Source organism: Mirounga leonina, unplaced genomic scaffold (assembly GCF_011800145.1).
Source record: "Mirounga leonina isolate KUSES-001 unplaced genomic scaffold, KU_Mleo_1.0 Mir_82, whole genome shotgun sequence".
Classification (NCBI taxonomy): Eukaryota; Metazoa; Chordata; class Mammalia; order Carnivora; family Phocidae; genus Mirounga; species Mirounga leonina.
The window spans coordinates 12329230-12344604 of record NW_023270825.1 but is presented as its reverse complement, the minus strand read 5'-3'; the positions used below and the strand labels follow the sequence as shown (position 1 = coordinate 12344604).

Sequence of the window (15375 nt, the reverse complement as noted above, 5' to 3'; positions counted from 1 at the left end):
TCTCTCCTGCCACGGCGACTGGCCAGGCCCCGTACTGGGGCGGTGGGGACTGCGGAATCACAGCGCAGACGGCAGGGTCCCAGGGAGTCACCTGGACTCTCGTGAGTGAGAAGTCAGCCACGGGTGTGAGGAGCCACTACGATTCTGGGGTTATCTGTGACCACGGCGTAACCGATGTGAAGCTCAGAGAGACAGGGACTAGGGGTGGTACTCCTGGTTTGGGTCTCCCCCCGACAGCACACGGATCTGCCTGCACCACCGTCTGTACGCCTTTTAGGACACGGAGACGGCTGTGTGGTCACCAAATCTCTTCCCTTTTCCTCCCTGGCACGCAGTTAAAGCACATTTCCCTGGTTCACCTGCAGCTAGATGCGGCTGAGTGACCGAGTTCTGCACAGGGCACTGTGGTCCCTCTCACTCACGCTCTCCCTCACCCACATGCTGCCATGGGACGGCTGAGCCACAGGGTGGCAGAAGCCAGGAGCCTGACTCACTGCATTTATGGCTGCCCGTGAACAGCCACGCTGGGCTCCTACATGCGCGGGACCCGACTGCCGTGCTGGGCCATTCAGATGTTCAAGTTAGTTCTGAAAGCAGTTTATTCCCTGCTCCCCCCCGCCCCCTCAAATACTGAAGGAATGCTCAGATGACCCATGCCATAAATATTGGGGAAAAAGTAGGACATACACTTAGCAAGAAACTTTAAAATGTTCACGCCCGGGGCGCCTGGGGGGCTCAGACGGTTAAGCGTCAGCCTTCGGCTCGGGTCGTGATCCTGGGGTCCTGGGATCAAGCCCCACATCGGGCTCCCTGCTCCGCGGGAAGCCTGCTTCTCCCTCTCCCTCTGCCTGTTGCTCCCCCTGCTTGTACTCTCTGTCAAATAAAAAATAAAAAAATCTTCAAAAGATAAAGTAAAATGTTCATGCCCTTAAATCCTATAGTTTCACTTCTAGGAATACAACCTGTAAAGAGAGAGATGTGTGTGCAAGGACGTCCGGTGTTATTTAAAATAATGAAAAAAACTGGAAAACCACCTAAATGTCCAAAAAGTAATTGCAGTAAATCTACAGGATCTACTGGATCAATACCTTGCAGCCATTAGAAATCCACGGCTTAAAACTTACTTTCTATAATAAGAAAAGGTATAGTAAATAAAAAAGCAGAAGAGGTTAGGATGCAGGAAAGCAGGATGCCAAGCGTGTATATATACAAAGGCACAGGGGAAGTGATGGGACAAAACGAGCCACACTGTGAGTGGTGGTTATCTCTGGGCAGGGAGACCGTAACAGGGGATGTGCCCTTCGTTCTTCATCCCTGCAGACACCATCCTGTGTAGAATCAGGGAGGACACGCACAGGCCCGCTTCTGTTTGGGAGGTGCACCACCGAGCACGCCCGTGCAATGTGGGGTCCAGGCACCAACCCTGCCCCCGCAAGCCCCTCACCGTGGGGGCCCCGCCCACAGCCACTCACCTCTCGCAGGGTAGTCAGCGTCCGCGTATGCATGGTGACTTGCTTGGTGAGGTCCCTGTTGTCCCTCTCCAGCTCCTTCAGCTTGCTGGCCGCGTCCCTGCAGCGGGCCAGCTCCTTGTCCAGGGCGCGGCTCTCCTTCTCGGCAGCGGACAGCTTGGCCGTACTGTCATCCAAGACCGCGTCCTTGAGCTCCACCTGCTGCCATAGCCGCTTGGCCTCCTTCTCCAGCAGCTTCTTGTCTTTCTCCAGCTGGGCCACCTCCTGCTCCAGGGCCTTCCTGTCCTTCTCCGACCTCTCCAGCTGCTTATTGGCGAGCCGGAGGGCCTCCAGGTCGCGCTGCAGGGCCTGGTTCTCGGCCTCCAGCTCCCTGAGCTCCTGTTCCAGGGCCTGGGCCTTCTGGTTGCTGCCCTCCAGCGTCTGCTGCAGCCGCAGGTTCTCGGCGCTCACGCCCTGGTAGCTGAGCTCCAGGCGCTCGGACTTCTTGCTCAGGGCCTTTAGCAGCTCCACGTTTTTCCTCAGCTCCTCCTTTTCCCGCTCGAGCTCCTCATTCTCCCGCTCGATCTGCGCCATCTTGGCGCCAGTGAAGCGCATGGTCTCCACCATCCGGCGCAGCTCCAGGTTCTCCTCGTCCAGCTGCTTGTTGTCCCGCTCCAGACCCTCGAGCTGCACCGACACGTTCTGCAGGGTGTCCAGCGACTTCCTCAGCTTCCGGTTCTCCAGCACCAGGCCCCGACTCTCGCGCTCCAGGGCGTCCACCTTCTCGGTGGCAGTGTTCAGGGAGGTCACCTTCTGGGCCAGCTTCTCGTTCTCCTTCTCCAGCCGGTGCAGCTCCTTCTCTAGCTCCTCGACCCGCTCCACCTTCTCCTTCACCTGCTCGAAGTCCTTGTGTAACTGCTGCTTCTCGAATTCCAGCTTGCTGAGTCTGCTGCTGGTCTCCGTCACCGTCTGGTGGAGGGCTTTGTTCTCCTTCTCGATGTCCTTTGCGCGGGCCTCGCTGTTGACCTGTGACCTCTCCCGCAGAGACCACACGGCCTGGTTGAGATGATCCTTCTCTTGCTCAAGATCCTTGATCTGCCGAGAAACAAAATGGGCACGACACGGCGGCTGCATGGATGTCGTCCAGTGATCTGGATCCAAACTGGGAGACGAACGCAGAGGCCCCTGAGAGAGTGCCCAGAGCCGTCCCACTGCTTCCCAGGGGCCTGGTATGGATACCAGGTAAAGGGCACTCATGCCTTAGTTCAAGCCAAAACACACCCACAGCAGCTGGAGTGATTCAGAAACATAAGCCCTAGCTCTCCCTCGGAGACAGAAGAACGGAAGAGATTTCCCAGGTACTTTTCACCCTGGCCGGCAGGACCCCCACGACCTGGGCCCGTCCACCTGTGGCCTCCCCTTACACCACTCTCCCCCAGCAGACACTGCAGGTGATCTTCCCTCTGCCTTGAACACTCACCATCCTCCCCTCCTCGCGCCGCCCGCCCCACCGACCTTCAGCATCCCTGGGTACTCCTCATCCTTCAGGGCTCAGGGCGAGTGTCAGCTCCGTGACTCCTACATGCCTGGCACCCCGCAGGACGCTCTCCCTGGGCATCATGACCTTCTTCCTGCCCGCAGCTTAGGGGCGGCAGAGCAGGAAGAGAGAGGCCTGCCTTCTGGCCGGCATCCCTGAGCCACTGTACCAGCACTGAGCGGCCCACCCTGGGACTTCTCGTAGTGTGAGCCAAATAAAGCCTGGAGGCTGGCCAGGACTCTCTGCTGGGACACAGCGGACATTTGCAGCTGGACCAGTTCCTTGTCCTGCGGGGCTGTCCTGTGCAGTGCAGGACATCTGGTAGCAGTTCTGACCTCTACCCACATGCCATGAGCACCTTCTCTCTCCTCCTCTTCCAAATTACAACGATCAAAACCAGGCCTACCGATGTCCCCTGGGAGGCTAAATCTGACCCCCTGTTCCTCCACGGTCGGTTGAGAACTGCTGGTTTGAGGTGCAGCTAAGCTGGACAAGCAGTAACTCATGTATCATTCAACCAGTACCAGGAAATAGCCATAATCCTGGACGCTCCCTCTTGCAGGTGGGAGCATTCGTTCGTTCTGGAGGCACCTACCTGCCTGGCTCTGTCAGCCTTCAGGCTCTCCATGTCACTCTGCAGCTGTTCCTTCTCTTTGATCAGCTCCTCACTGAGGGTCTCCAAATCCTGGTTGCTCTGCTTCTCTCTCTCCAGCTGAGTCTGTAACTTCTCAATCTGTAGAGCCCAAAGACCCAGCCCGTGCAAAAGTCAGCTTCACAAGGTGAACTACATTTTAAGATCAACCAAAAACCTGTCAGCTTCACAGAATACTTTACTAGGTGTCTTCTCGAGGAAAAAATATCTGGATGGCATTCCGTAGTGACCTCAGTCCTTAGCCCACACCTTGCACTTCCAGCTCAGGGAGGAGGGGAAGGTCCTGGGCGCCAAGCCCTCCTCATCCTCACTGCCATGTTCTCAACCTCCTCCAGGTCCCTCGCTTCCATCTCAGGCCTTGTCCACCCACACGAGGGTTGGACCACACGCTCCAGGGGCCACCAGCCACCACCGCTGGATGCCCTGCGGGGACCTCCCACTCACCCACCTCCCAACCCTCTCCTCCACGACTGCCACCTTGGTTGGTGACGCTCCTGTTCACCCAGCTGCTCGGAGCGGTCTTCTGATGCATCTCTCCTTCCTCTTGCACCCTCCAAGTAAGTTCGTCACCACGTCCTGTCCTGTCTACCTGTGCCCCCACCCCCCCACCTGCCCATTTGCCTGCCGCAGGCCAGACCATGTTCCATCTTGCCTGGTCGACCACCCAAACCCCTCCCGAGAACCAAGCTCTCCTGCTGGGCCCCACCAGCACCCAGGCTTCCTAAACATGAACTGCCTAGCTCAGGGCTTCTCACACTTTATTGTGCCCGACGCCCAGAGAGCGTGGTGGGTGCAGATGCTGCCTCAGCAGGGTGGGGCAATGCCCACGTTGCTGTTTGCAGCGCGAGGGCTTCAAGGGGGCTACTGTCCCTTCCTGCCAACACCGAACTCCTTATCACCGTGGACAGAGTTGGGAAAAGAGCAGTGACTGGTGTCAGAGGGACAAAAGTTCAGAGCCTGGTCCCTTGCCACTAGCAACAGGACCGCAAGTTTCTCTGACACGGGGCCAGCAGCGTCCATCTTCATGAGCTTCCATCATCACGGAGCACTCCTCACACACCTGGCAGGCGTCAGGTGCGCCAGCGTCACTGACCTCCCTGAGAGCGAGCTGGCGGTTATTACTGATCATCGCATGGAGGGCGACTCTGGGCCTCGTGTGGGAGGAGCTAAGTGACTCGCCCAAGGCCTTACAGTAAGCACAAAGCAGAGGTAGGACACACACCAGTGGGCCACCCCAGCCCTGCTCTGGTGCACAGTCGGGGGGCCTGTGGTGTGCACCCCCTGCCTTCCTAGCTCACCCCCTGACCTCACTGTTAATCTTTTACCCCTCTGTCCCTTCTCTCCCAGAGAAAGGCTTCCAGTCTGAAGACATGATTTCCTCACATCCCACCTATCACTGCTGGATGCTCACCTTCATCTCTCTCCCTTTCTGGTTCTTTCTGCCACGGAACTGGAGCCCCGATTCTTACCCATCCCCGAGGGACCGCAGCGACCCTGGGGGAGCTCATGGGGCTCGGCTGTGAGCCGGCCGCCAGCCTGCTAGCCCAGAGAGGGCTTTCTGTCCTTCCTTAAGCACCTGGCTCAGGCTGTGGGCTCCCAGAGTATGCGGGTGCCAGGGACCTTCCTCTCAGCCCTGGGGCTGCATGCACCCCCAAAGGGTTGCCCTCCTTCCTCTGAACATAAGGATTCTTTACCTCTTGGCGCAAGGCATGAACTCTCATGATATCAACACAAAGTTACAGTCACGAGTGGGAGGCAGTTTCTCTAAGGTCCACAGAAGTTCCATAACTTAGAGGGAAGATATTAACTTTGAGAAACGATGTTCCCATAGACATTGCAAACCTAAGCAAGCTTGCAGCCTGGGCTATACTCGGGATGGTGGGAGAGCCAGGCTGGCACCAGGGAGTCTGGGCCTCCAGGTCACTGTGTCCCGGCTGGCCCCTGTCCCTCCCTGGCCGACACCTCCTAGAGTGGCTATGCTATGAGGACTTGTCCCAAGGCTGTGCCCGCCCTTGCTCTGTGAAAGTCAGTGTCAAAGCCGTGTCCCCTGTGGGCTTCTGCTGGGTTGGTGGTTCACCTACTGACCAAGAAACGGCAGCTGGTGGCTGAGACACACCCCGCAGAGAGAAGAGCAGAGTGAGGTGACCAAGGCTGGGGAAAGGAAATTCAGGGTGAGCTGAGGGGCTCATCCCTCCAGCATTGTGTGCCAGGCTGTGGGGGAGAAAGTATAACCACCCGCGCCGGGTCAGAACAGATCCAGCCAGGCCCTGGGCAGGCTGAGCAGGACCAGGAGGAGAGGCGGGAGGACCTTCTTCCCAGGGCTCCTGGCTCCGGACACAGGATGGCTCCGGTCTGGGAACAGCGGCACCTCCCTTTGACCAGGAATGCTGTGCCCCATGCCTGTGGCAGGGGAGGCTGTGGTAAGGGAGGGCGGGTGTCCCCCTGGAGAACTGATGCAGAGAGGAAGCGGGGAGTGGGGGCGCTGAGAGACGGGGGCTCAGGAGTAATGCTGGGCAGGCAGCACCCACTGCCAGTCCTGTCTGCAGAGGAGGGGCCAGGGCGGACCCCGAGGGCAGGGGAAAGTGTGAGTGGTCACTTCTGAGGCCGGCTGGGAGCTGGGCCAGCGAGATTACACGGCCGCTTTCTATGGCAGACCGTGAGGACCTGTGGAGTTGAAGGTTCTCATCTCTCTAAAGGTCACTTTTTTTTTTTTTATCTTGGCTGAGGTCAGACTGCCATTTATAAAGACGTTTCCTGTGCTAGGCCCCTGTGAATCTAAAACCCCAAACTGTCTAGGTGCCTCCCACTTGCTGCTCAGGAGCCAGGACTCGAGAGGGGGAGCTTTCCATTGTCCTCCGGGAGACAACAAACTACCTGGCAACTGCCATGCTGCAGGGCACACAATGCTTCTGAGGCGCGAGGACGGTGAGTGACGGAGCCGGGGAGGCCCCCGGAGGGGACTGGAGAGACCGGCCCCCCCGCCCTGAGCCTCACCCCGACAGGAAGTGCCCGCAGAGCCAGGACCAGGGGAACCCAGTCTCCGGCCTGCAGCCCGAGCTCCTCCCCCGCCAACGCAGCCTCAGTACGTGATGCCGGTGGCACCTGGGGTGGGACGGACAGCCGGACACCCAAGCGTCTGTCCTGCGTGGTGCTCGGCAAGCAAGAGCGCTCCTGCCCTCTCCCTCAGGTGGGGTCCGGCAGCTGGTGTGTTCAGAGCCCATGGTGCAACCGTGCCGTCCGGTGTGGGTGCAGTGGTCCCGAAGCCCCGGGACCCATACGTGGCAGCAATCCCTAGCTCTCGACGGCCCCCTCATGCACCTGAGGCCGCATCCCCTGTACGAACGGGGGTCCTCGCCACCACAGGGCAGAGACGGTTTGCAAGCCTCTGTCTGTCCTCCCGGAGGTCTGGGTTCTACTGCGCTAAATCAAAGACCCAGCAGTTGTTCTGAAAGGCAAATACAATTCAGCCATCTCTTCCTCATCCCACAAACTAAGAGAAAGAAGTGAGCTCTGACCTGGTTTTACCACCAGCAATGCCCTAAAACCGTCCACCAATGTCCTGCACACAGGCACACGTGTGTGACTTACGTCGCTGCTCCCTCACCCCCACGCCCCATCCTATGCTTTCTAATAGTGCATTTACTCCGTGCTAGACCCTTGACCTACAGTAACTCGTATCATCCTTACAACCCCCATTAACCCCCTTTCACAGATAAAGACAACAAGGCACACAGAGGTCAAGTCACACGTGGGTCACAGCCTCAAAGCAGTGGTACAGGGAGGAGCCTCACTGCCTCTTAACTCGTCAACGATTCTCCCGTCCCTGTATTATAATTAACTGCGGCTGCACGGGGTTCTGCATTTCTCCCAGGCTGCACATGCTCGCTGACACCTAAATGCTCTGCCCGGCCGTATATTACAGATAAGGGCTGTGGGGGGGGAAGGTCACCCACACCTGCCTGGGGTTACCTTCTTGCTGAGCTGGTGGTTCTCCTTCTCCAGCTCCCCGCACTTCAGGCTGTTCTCCTCCAAGGCCAGCGACGCATCCCGCAGCCCCTGGATGGTGCTCTGGAGGCTCTGGTTCTCCTTCTCTAGCTTCAGGATGCGGCTGGAGGCACATTCGTTCAGCTCAAACACAAACGACTTCCTGGAGGCTAAAGCACAAAGTCGGGTCAGAGGCCAGGTTCCAGGAGCCTCTGCTTCCACTCTCTACCCCCAGCCCTGAAATGAGGCCATCAGCCCCCATACCCTACATTTGAGGGGCCCGAGAGGGACTCCCAGGGGTCAGCTGGGTGCCTCATCCCCAGTTCATGTGGTGCTGTCGTGGCCAGCACCTGAGAGTCCCTCAGGCAGTTACAGTCCTTCTGCTGGCTCAGCTGGGTCTATCAGGGGAGCAACCCAGAGCTTAAGAAGAGAGCAGGCCATGGTGAAGAAGGCAATGCAAAAGTTACAGACTGACAGATGGGAACCGTTTTTTACCGAGCTGCTAACCTGACTGGGCAGCTCAAGGACTGTAGAGACCAAAAGAGATGGCAAATCGGTAACATTTCTGTGCCAGCTCTGGGAGGCTCAGCAGGAGGGGCACGGTAATTGACTAGTTATGTCTGCTATGAATGGTAAGGTGGCTGTGTGGGTATGTATGCCCAGTACGTGCCATCCTTCGGACAGAGACTTTGTAATTCCACAACTGTATTGGAAAAAAACGAGATGGTATGTGTAAATTGGTTTAAAATTCTAAGTGAGATGAAAATGTGAGTTAAAGACCTAAAAAAGATTATCTACTCTGCTTTGAAGTAGCTCAAATACAAATGAAGAAGAGGGCACAGACCCAAGAGTTACGAACTGGAGTTCTTGGCCTCCTCCTGCCACAAGCAGGTGAATGACATTAGGTAACTCGGGGTGGGGGGAGCTTTTTTGGAAAGGAAAAAGGAATGTATGTGAAAGCCCTTGAAAGAAGGGACTGTGGAGGGGTGGCCGTGGTGCCTGGGTGGCTCAGTCGGTTAAGCGTCTGCCTTCAGCTCAGGTCATGATCCCAGAGTCCTGGGATCGAGCCCCTCGTTGGGATCCTTGCTCAGCACGGAGTCTGCTTCTCCCTCTCTCTCTCTGCCCCTCCCCCCTGCTTATGCTTTCTCTCTCTCTCAAATAAATAAATAAAATCTTAAAAGAAAAAAAAAAAAAAAAGGGAAGAAGAGATCAGGGTTGTCCCGTCCTCATCTGTCCCGTGAGTGGTACCACCGGCTCAGCTCTGGGAGCCTTACCACACTATGGTTGCTAACACAGCCTCCCCCACCTGCTTATTATCATCACGCCAGGGGCTGGAGGTACATAAAGGGATGGCTTTCCTAGCAAGCACATCAAGCTGGACACAAAACGTGTGCGTTCAGATCCTCTCTCTGTTCATAAGAACCAGAAGGCACCTGTAGCAGTCTTTAAGTTGTCCTCATCCACCGAGGACAGCAGGACAGACCCAACAAGCCAGAGTGTCCTGTAGAGCCCAAGCAACAACAGGCATGCAGCAGAGGAGGTGGATGGAGCGTGCACAGGGCTGACCCTCCCAGCGCCGACACACATGCATGGAGGGCTCGGCTTCGACCGAGCTACAAATGCAACGAGCCTGACCAGAGGCCCCAGTGACTCAGAACCTGTGACCACTCAGACAGAACCTCTGCAGCATCGATGGGAAAAATCACATTTCTAAACTGCGGTCAAATACACAGAACATAAAATTTACCATTTTAATCATCCTCAGCGTACAGCTCTGTGGCATTAAATACATTCTCACTGTCCTACAACCATCCCCGCCATCCACCTCCAGACTTTGTCATCATCCCAAACTGAAGTTCTGTGCTCACAGCATCAATGTGAAGGTTCCACAAGTTAAACAATGGAACTGATTACAAGCCTCATTTCCTCTTCAGTGAAAGGCAGTGCCTCGGAGACCATGATGAGGACCCAACAGTTTATCAGGAAAAAAAAAAAAAAAACAAAACCAATGGCTTGTCACCGAGTGCTGTGCTCATTAGCAGCCCCAGCAATCGGGAGGCGTGGGAAAGGGGTGCGTGTACGTGCATGTGTGTGTGCATATGCGTATGTGCGTGGGGGGGATGGGTTCTGATATGACAAGAGGAAAGGTGCCCTTTACGGAGTGCCTGGGGGCCAGGTATAGTGTAAGGCTTCACGCCTCCTGTCACTGGAAACTCGCAGCAATCCTGTGAGGCGGCTTCATTACCCCCATTTTGCAGGTAAGGAAACTGAGGTTTAAAGAAGGTCATCTGGCCAACTAGTTCTGACTCGAGAAGGCACCACACCACACACGCGCAAGCACATCCTGGCTTTGTTCCCATTATACCGCCATTCAAACCAACACCCATTAGCCCCCAGCTAAGCACTAGGAGTTGGGACCACCAAGAATAAACTGTCATCCTTGACCTGAAAGGGCTCACAAACATACTTAGTCTGAGTCGGTGAGGCTTCCGACCCCATCAGCCTCCCTGGTCTCTCACCAGAACACTCGTGTTTGGTCTGAGACTGTCCTAGGCGGCCCGCACCACTTCTCTGCTCCACCAGGGGGCAGCGGTCCTCCCCAGTGGACCTCAACTCCCAGAGGAGGGGATCCGTGTGACCCCCTCCCCCCACAGCACCGGGGCACCAAAGCACGGATGGAACTAACTTCTCACACAGATTAACAGTTTACTCAACTGATTTTAGGTTCGCAGCCCGAAGACGAGAAATACCCAGCTGCTCTCAGCAACCTTTCCATGATGCTTAGGGATGTTTATTAGAATCGAAAAAGCCACCCCTAAACCAGCCAAATGCCCTACCAACGCTCTGTAAAGTTCTAAGTAAACATTAACTCGCACTATCAGGTGCATGAGTACTATTTTTGAACAAAGGAACTGGCTTATTGTTTGCCCAGTGCTGGAGCTTCCTGCTGCAGGGTTGACTCCGGCCGCACCCACCTTCCCCGGGCCAACACCTCGTCTGGGGTGCTGGGCAGTGGCGGCTGCACAAGCACAGTGGGGAGAGGAAGAGGCCCGGGTCCAGCGAGGAGCTGCCACTTAGCAATCCCCACCCAGAGAGACAGAAAACAGACTGCATCCGTCTTGCCCAATTATGCAAATGAACAGAGGAAATGATGCCCGGGGTACATCTACAGTGGAGATTAATGACCACTGGGGATGTCACCTGCCATCCAGAGCTTTCAACCATCCACAGATAGGCCTAAGATGTCCTCTGGGGGTCAGCATGCTGAAATCTGGAAGCTCCTAGGACGGTCCATATGGGAAATGAGAAAGCTGGGGCAACACTTAATTTGCTTCTCATGTCCCGACACTGAGCCTGCCAGACACCTCATGTTCTCCTTGGGGAGAACTATAATGAAACCGTTCCAAATGGCACTTGAAGGAACTCCTATTTACTTGGGGCAGAAGGACAGACGGACATGGAAGATTCTGAGCCGAGTGTTCAGCTCCCCGGCTGAGGAAGGAGCTGCAGCCAGGCTGGCAGGAGAGACCGGGCACTACCCACCGTCGGACAGCTCTGCGTTCTTGGATAGCTGCTCCAGTTCCCAGCCAAGGTGGGCGGACTCATTCATGCTCTGCTTCTGGGCTATCTCGAGCACCATGTTTTCCTCTAGCAGCTCCTCAATTCGCTTCTTGTCTGTGTCCCGGTCCTGGTGCAGAAAGAGGGAAGGAGTGAGGCCCCAACCCCCAGGCACCTGCCCTCCTTCCCCCAGGACGAAGGGACTCCATATACCTGCTCACTGCCAAAAAAAAAAAAATAAAAATAAACCCCCACAAACCCCACAGCTGCAAGGAAATGTCTGCAACCCCACAGCCAGCTGTGAGAGTTACAGCCACTAAAAGATACCCTGCCCCGGTGACCTAGGTGACAAACAGAGCCCTGAGGTCTCTAACTGAATGCTGTCTAGACAAAGCAGAGCTTTAAAGCAACGTGAGGACGGGCAGCTTTGTGGCCCTTGAGCGGCCCAACTAGCCCTGAAGAGGCTCACGAATCACAGCTCAGCCCACACACCGCGAAGGCCAGCCGAGACCCTTCTTGCAACAGACACACCCGTACATCCATCTTTACAGGAAGGCGTGAGCAGTCAACTGCTGCCCCCTCCACGGCCCCCCAGGCCACCTGAAAGCACCCCAAGCTGTGTGGGATGTGGTGACGGGAGCCGGCGGTACCAGTTCCAGGTCGTGGAGCTTGGACTTCAGCTGCAGGTTCTCTTTCTCCAGCTCGTGAACCTTATCGCCCCGGGCCCGGGCCGCGGTCAGCTGCTCCTCCAGCATGGCCTTGGTCTCGATTAAGATGATATTGTCTTCCCTCAGCTCCTGCTCCGCAAAGACACACGCAAGAACCATCAGATGAAGGCACCTGGTTCACGACAAGGGCTCGAGGCCCCAAACACACGCTGCAGGGATGAGGCTGCTGCACTGAGGGGTGGCGGTGGGGGTCAGGGCCCCACCTCTCAGCACCTTCACCTTTCCCACTAGGCCAGGCCAGACAGGCATTCATCTACTGAAAGAGAAAATCCACGCATCAGGAAGATGTCTGAATTCGGTGTCTCCTCCAGCGGACACTTCCTCAGTGTCTACTTCATGCTGCCCGTGGTAGGAAGGCGCTTGGCATTTATAACCTCATCTGGGCAGACAAGCGGCCACTGCCGACAGACACGGGACCTTGCCGAGCCCCATTTCCTTAAGCAGGAAGAGGTGGGGCTGAGAAACGCTCCCAGGCTCGAGAGCTGATTCTAGTCCTCCAGATTCGACACATATTTCATGACCAGGGTCCTGGGAGAAAGGAGCGATTGAGATCAGCTTTCGTTCCATACCCAGAACATTTTACGTACGTACTCTTGGACGAGCAACGGTTCTCAGCAGCTTCCTGGAAAGGGGGAGTCTCTGAGACTTAAGTCACAAACAAACGGGAACCCCCACAAGTACATACCATGCACCCTGAGTGTTAGGCACGTGCCAGGTGTGGAACGTGGTGGCCATTTCCTCGCAGAGCCCCTTCATGCATGAGGGGCCGCTGGACACTTACACCTGCACCAGGCGGGGTTCAGCTCATTCACCCCATTTCTCCCCGCCCTTGGTCTCTCCTCTCCCCAGAGCCCTTCCAGCACCACTCAGTATGTTGGGGGGACTGAGCGTCCCCAAATGCCTTCACGGTGTGCAAACACATACATGTGGGGATGCGCCTACTTTTCCTGGTGGCAGTTTTCAAAGGCTTGCCCACCCACTGCATGTTCATTTTCCCCGCATCAAAGACTCGGTAGAGGGGAAACCACGTGCCTTCTTCTGGTCAGTGGTCACGGTTCTGATCAAAGGCTGGTGGCTGTGAAGGGTTTAAGACTCAGGATTACCTAGGTGCCCTCTCTCTCTCAGAGACCCTGTCCACTGTGCAGCTGGCCCTGCCCCTACCTCCCTCACTCGTCCCAACAGCCCCAAGAGGGAGGCAGGGACAGTCCCTTCCTACAGATGAAGAGGCTTACTTGGGTAAATAAAGGAATGAGCCCAAAGGGGCAAAGCTGGGACTTGAATTCTGGCCCGAGAGCTCCAGACTTGTGTTCTCTCCACTGCCCTTGGCTGCCTGCAACCCATCCTCAATGGGCTCATGGGGGAGAGAGGCCCCAACCAGCAATAATGAGGTGAGCCAGAGAACATAGGTAGGATTCAAGCATAAGAAGCCTTGGCCCTCCCTCTCTGGCCACTGCCCCCACTGTTCACACCCTGGGTTCCAGGAGGCCCACCCACCAGCTCTCCCCACTATCACCTCACTGCCAGGCCCTCAGCTCCTGCAGCACAGGCTGTCCCTTCAGCCCCACAACCAACTCCTAATCAGCCTGCAAAACCCAGCCTCAGTTGCCCCCTTTGAGAAAGGCTTGCAAATTCACTCTGTCCTTCCTGCTGAGCCAGGTACTTGGGCTCCCAGAGTGCCCGGGACACACCGTGAGGCAACATGGCCTGCCCTTCCCCCCACACCATAAATTCCTCAGGGCAGGGCTGTTCCATTTCTGCTCTTGTGGGCCTCAGAGATGTGTTCAATAACACCTGTTGGCTGCATCATGCCATGGAGGGGAGCAGTTAGAGGGCATGTGACATGGGTCCTGAAGGACTCAGTGACTTCCAACAGGCAGGGATGCATAAGGGTGTCCAGGAGTGAAATACAGCATGGAACATGATGATTTCTAACTACTATTCAAATACATCTCCATCTTCTGGCCTCCACCTCAACCTCCACCGTATACAAGGCCACAGAAATACCTCAGCTTGCCTCGTATACACCACTAGCTCAGAAGCGAGAAACCAGATCCGCATGAAGTTGTGCCCAAGCTCCTACAGCAGGCTACGGGCTCAGCCGGGAGGCCTGAGAATCCTTATTCCTCATCCCTGGGCAGCTGCCCGAAGCCACCCCGCCCCCCTGCAGACCTGACCTCGACTGAACCGGGAGGCTATTTAAAGGCCTGACCCAGCCCTGCGAACAGCTGAGGGGCCACATTTAGGCAGTCACAGGCCAGGCCTGACGGCTGGTCCCCCAGGGGCTCGAGAACAGCCACTGCTAATCTGGCCCAGTGACCGGGAGCAGTGACTGGGGATGTGGGCTGACAGGCTCCAGTTCCCAGGCCTGCCAACTCGCTGTTAGCTGCGGGACGTGAAGCAAGTGCACGTCCCTCCATCGGGATCCCTCCCTTTCTATGTTAGGCACCCCGACGGGGCTGATACGGAATCAGATGCAATAATGTCCGTGAATTACTCCGTGCACGGCGCCTGAGGCCCAGTGAGCAGGTTGGCTTATTTCCATGGGGTCGCCTTGACCCCCAACGAGCACCAAACATCAGAGGCGGTGGTGGGAGAGTGGGCTGGGGGAGGGGGAATGTGGAATCGAAGACACAACCGGTTCCTCCCCACCATGCTCAGACCGCAGTACCCAGTGCATCTCTCAGGCATCTAGAGCGACCGAAAGCCAGTCCTTTAAATTACACAAAGAAACACAAAGTCACAGGTGGAAAGAACATCAAGGCTCCAAGGTTCTCACTCCGTTCCCTGAGTACGAACATTCCCCGCTTACAGCACGGATGTCCAATTTCCCACGTGGATTGCTGGAGGCGGGGCCCCCCTCTGCCCTTCCACTGTCACCCCCCCTCCCTGAATCCCATTTCACCTCTCCCCTGCACCCCCTTAGTCTCTGTGAGCCCCCCTCCCTTATTTCCTTCCTCTTCAAGGCTGAGGCACTGCAGGCAGACAGACATGTTTCAATGCCAGGTCCGCCTCCTTACTGACAGGGCAAGCTGCACGAGGTATGAATGAATCCTCGGCTTTCTCATCTGGAACAAAGGAGGGGAACCTGCAGCGGCCGCTAAAGCTCGTGGGCCACCATGAGGTTTATGTGTGATGATGTGGCTGGAGCTTAGCCGTTCCTGGCAGGCTCCATAAATATAGTTCTTACTGCTCATCTAAAAACCTTGCTGTGCACCACCCTGGGCCAGAACACAGCTCCGTATTTTTGGCTTTTCAGGTCATCGGTTTCTGTCACAACTCCTCAACTCTGCAGGTGTACCAAAAGCAGCCACAGAAAACACGTGCCATGGATGGATGCGGTGATGTTCCAATAAAACTTTATGTTTACAAGAATGGATGGGGGGCCGGATTTCACCTTTGGATGGACTGGAGTTTGGCCATCCCCAAGCTATACAACATGCTCAAGCTCCAGATCAGTGAGGCACAGAC

At 56.2% G+C, this 15375-nt stretch overlaps 1 protein-coding gene across 1 annotated transcript in view; it reads right to left on the bottom strand.

The window, feature by feature from the left end:
* Positions 1–15375, bottom strand: part of CCDC88C (coiled-coil domain containing 88C) — a 120869-nt gene that overhangs the window by 35707 nt on the left and 69787 nt on the right. Inside the window, exons 11-15 of the mRNA XM_034992781.1 lie at positions 11830–11976; positions 11165–11309; positions 7607–7791; positions 3581–3718; positions 1473–2543 (exon numbers count right to left, since the gene is read on the bottom strand). Of these exons, the coding sequence (XP_034848672.1) occupies positions 1473–2543; positions 3581–3718; positions 7607–7791; positions 11165–11309; positions 11830–11976 (1686 nt within the window). The remainder of the gene's footprint in view (positions 1–1472; positions 2544–3580; positions 3719–7606; positions 7792–11164; positions 11310–11829; positions 11977–15375) is intronic.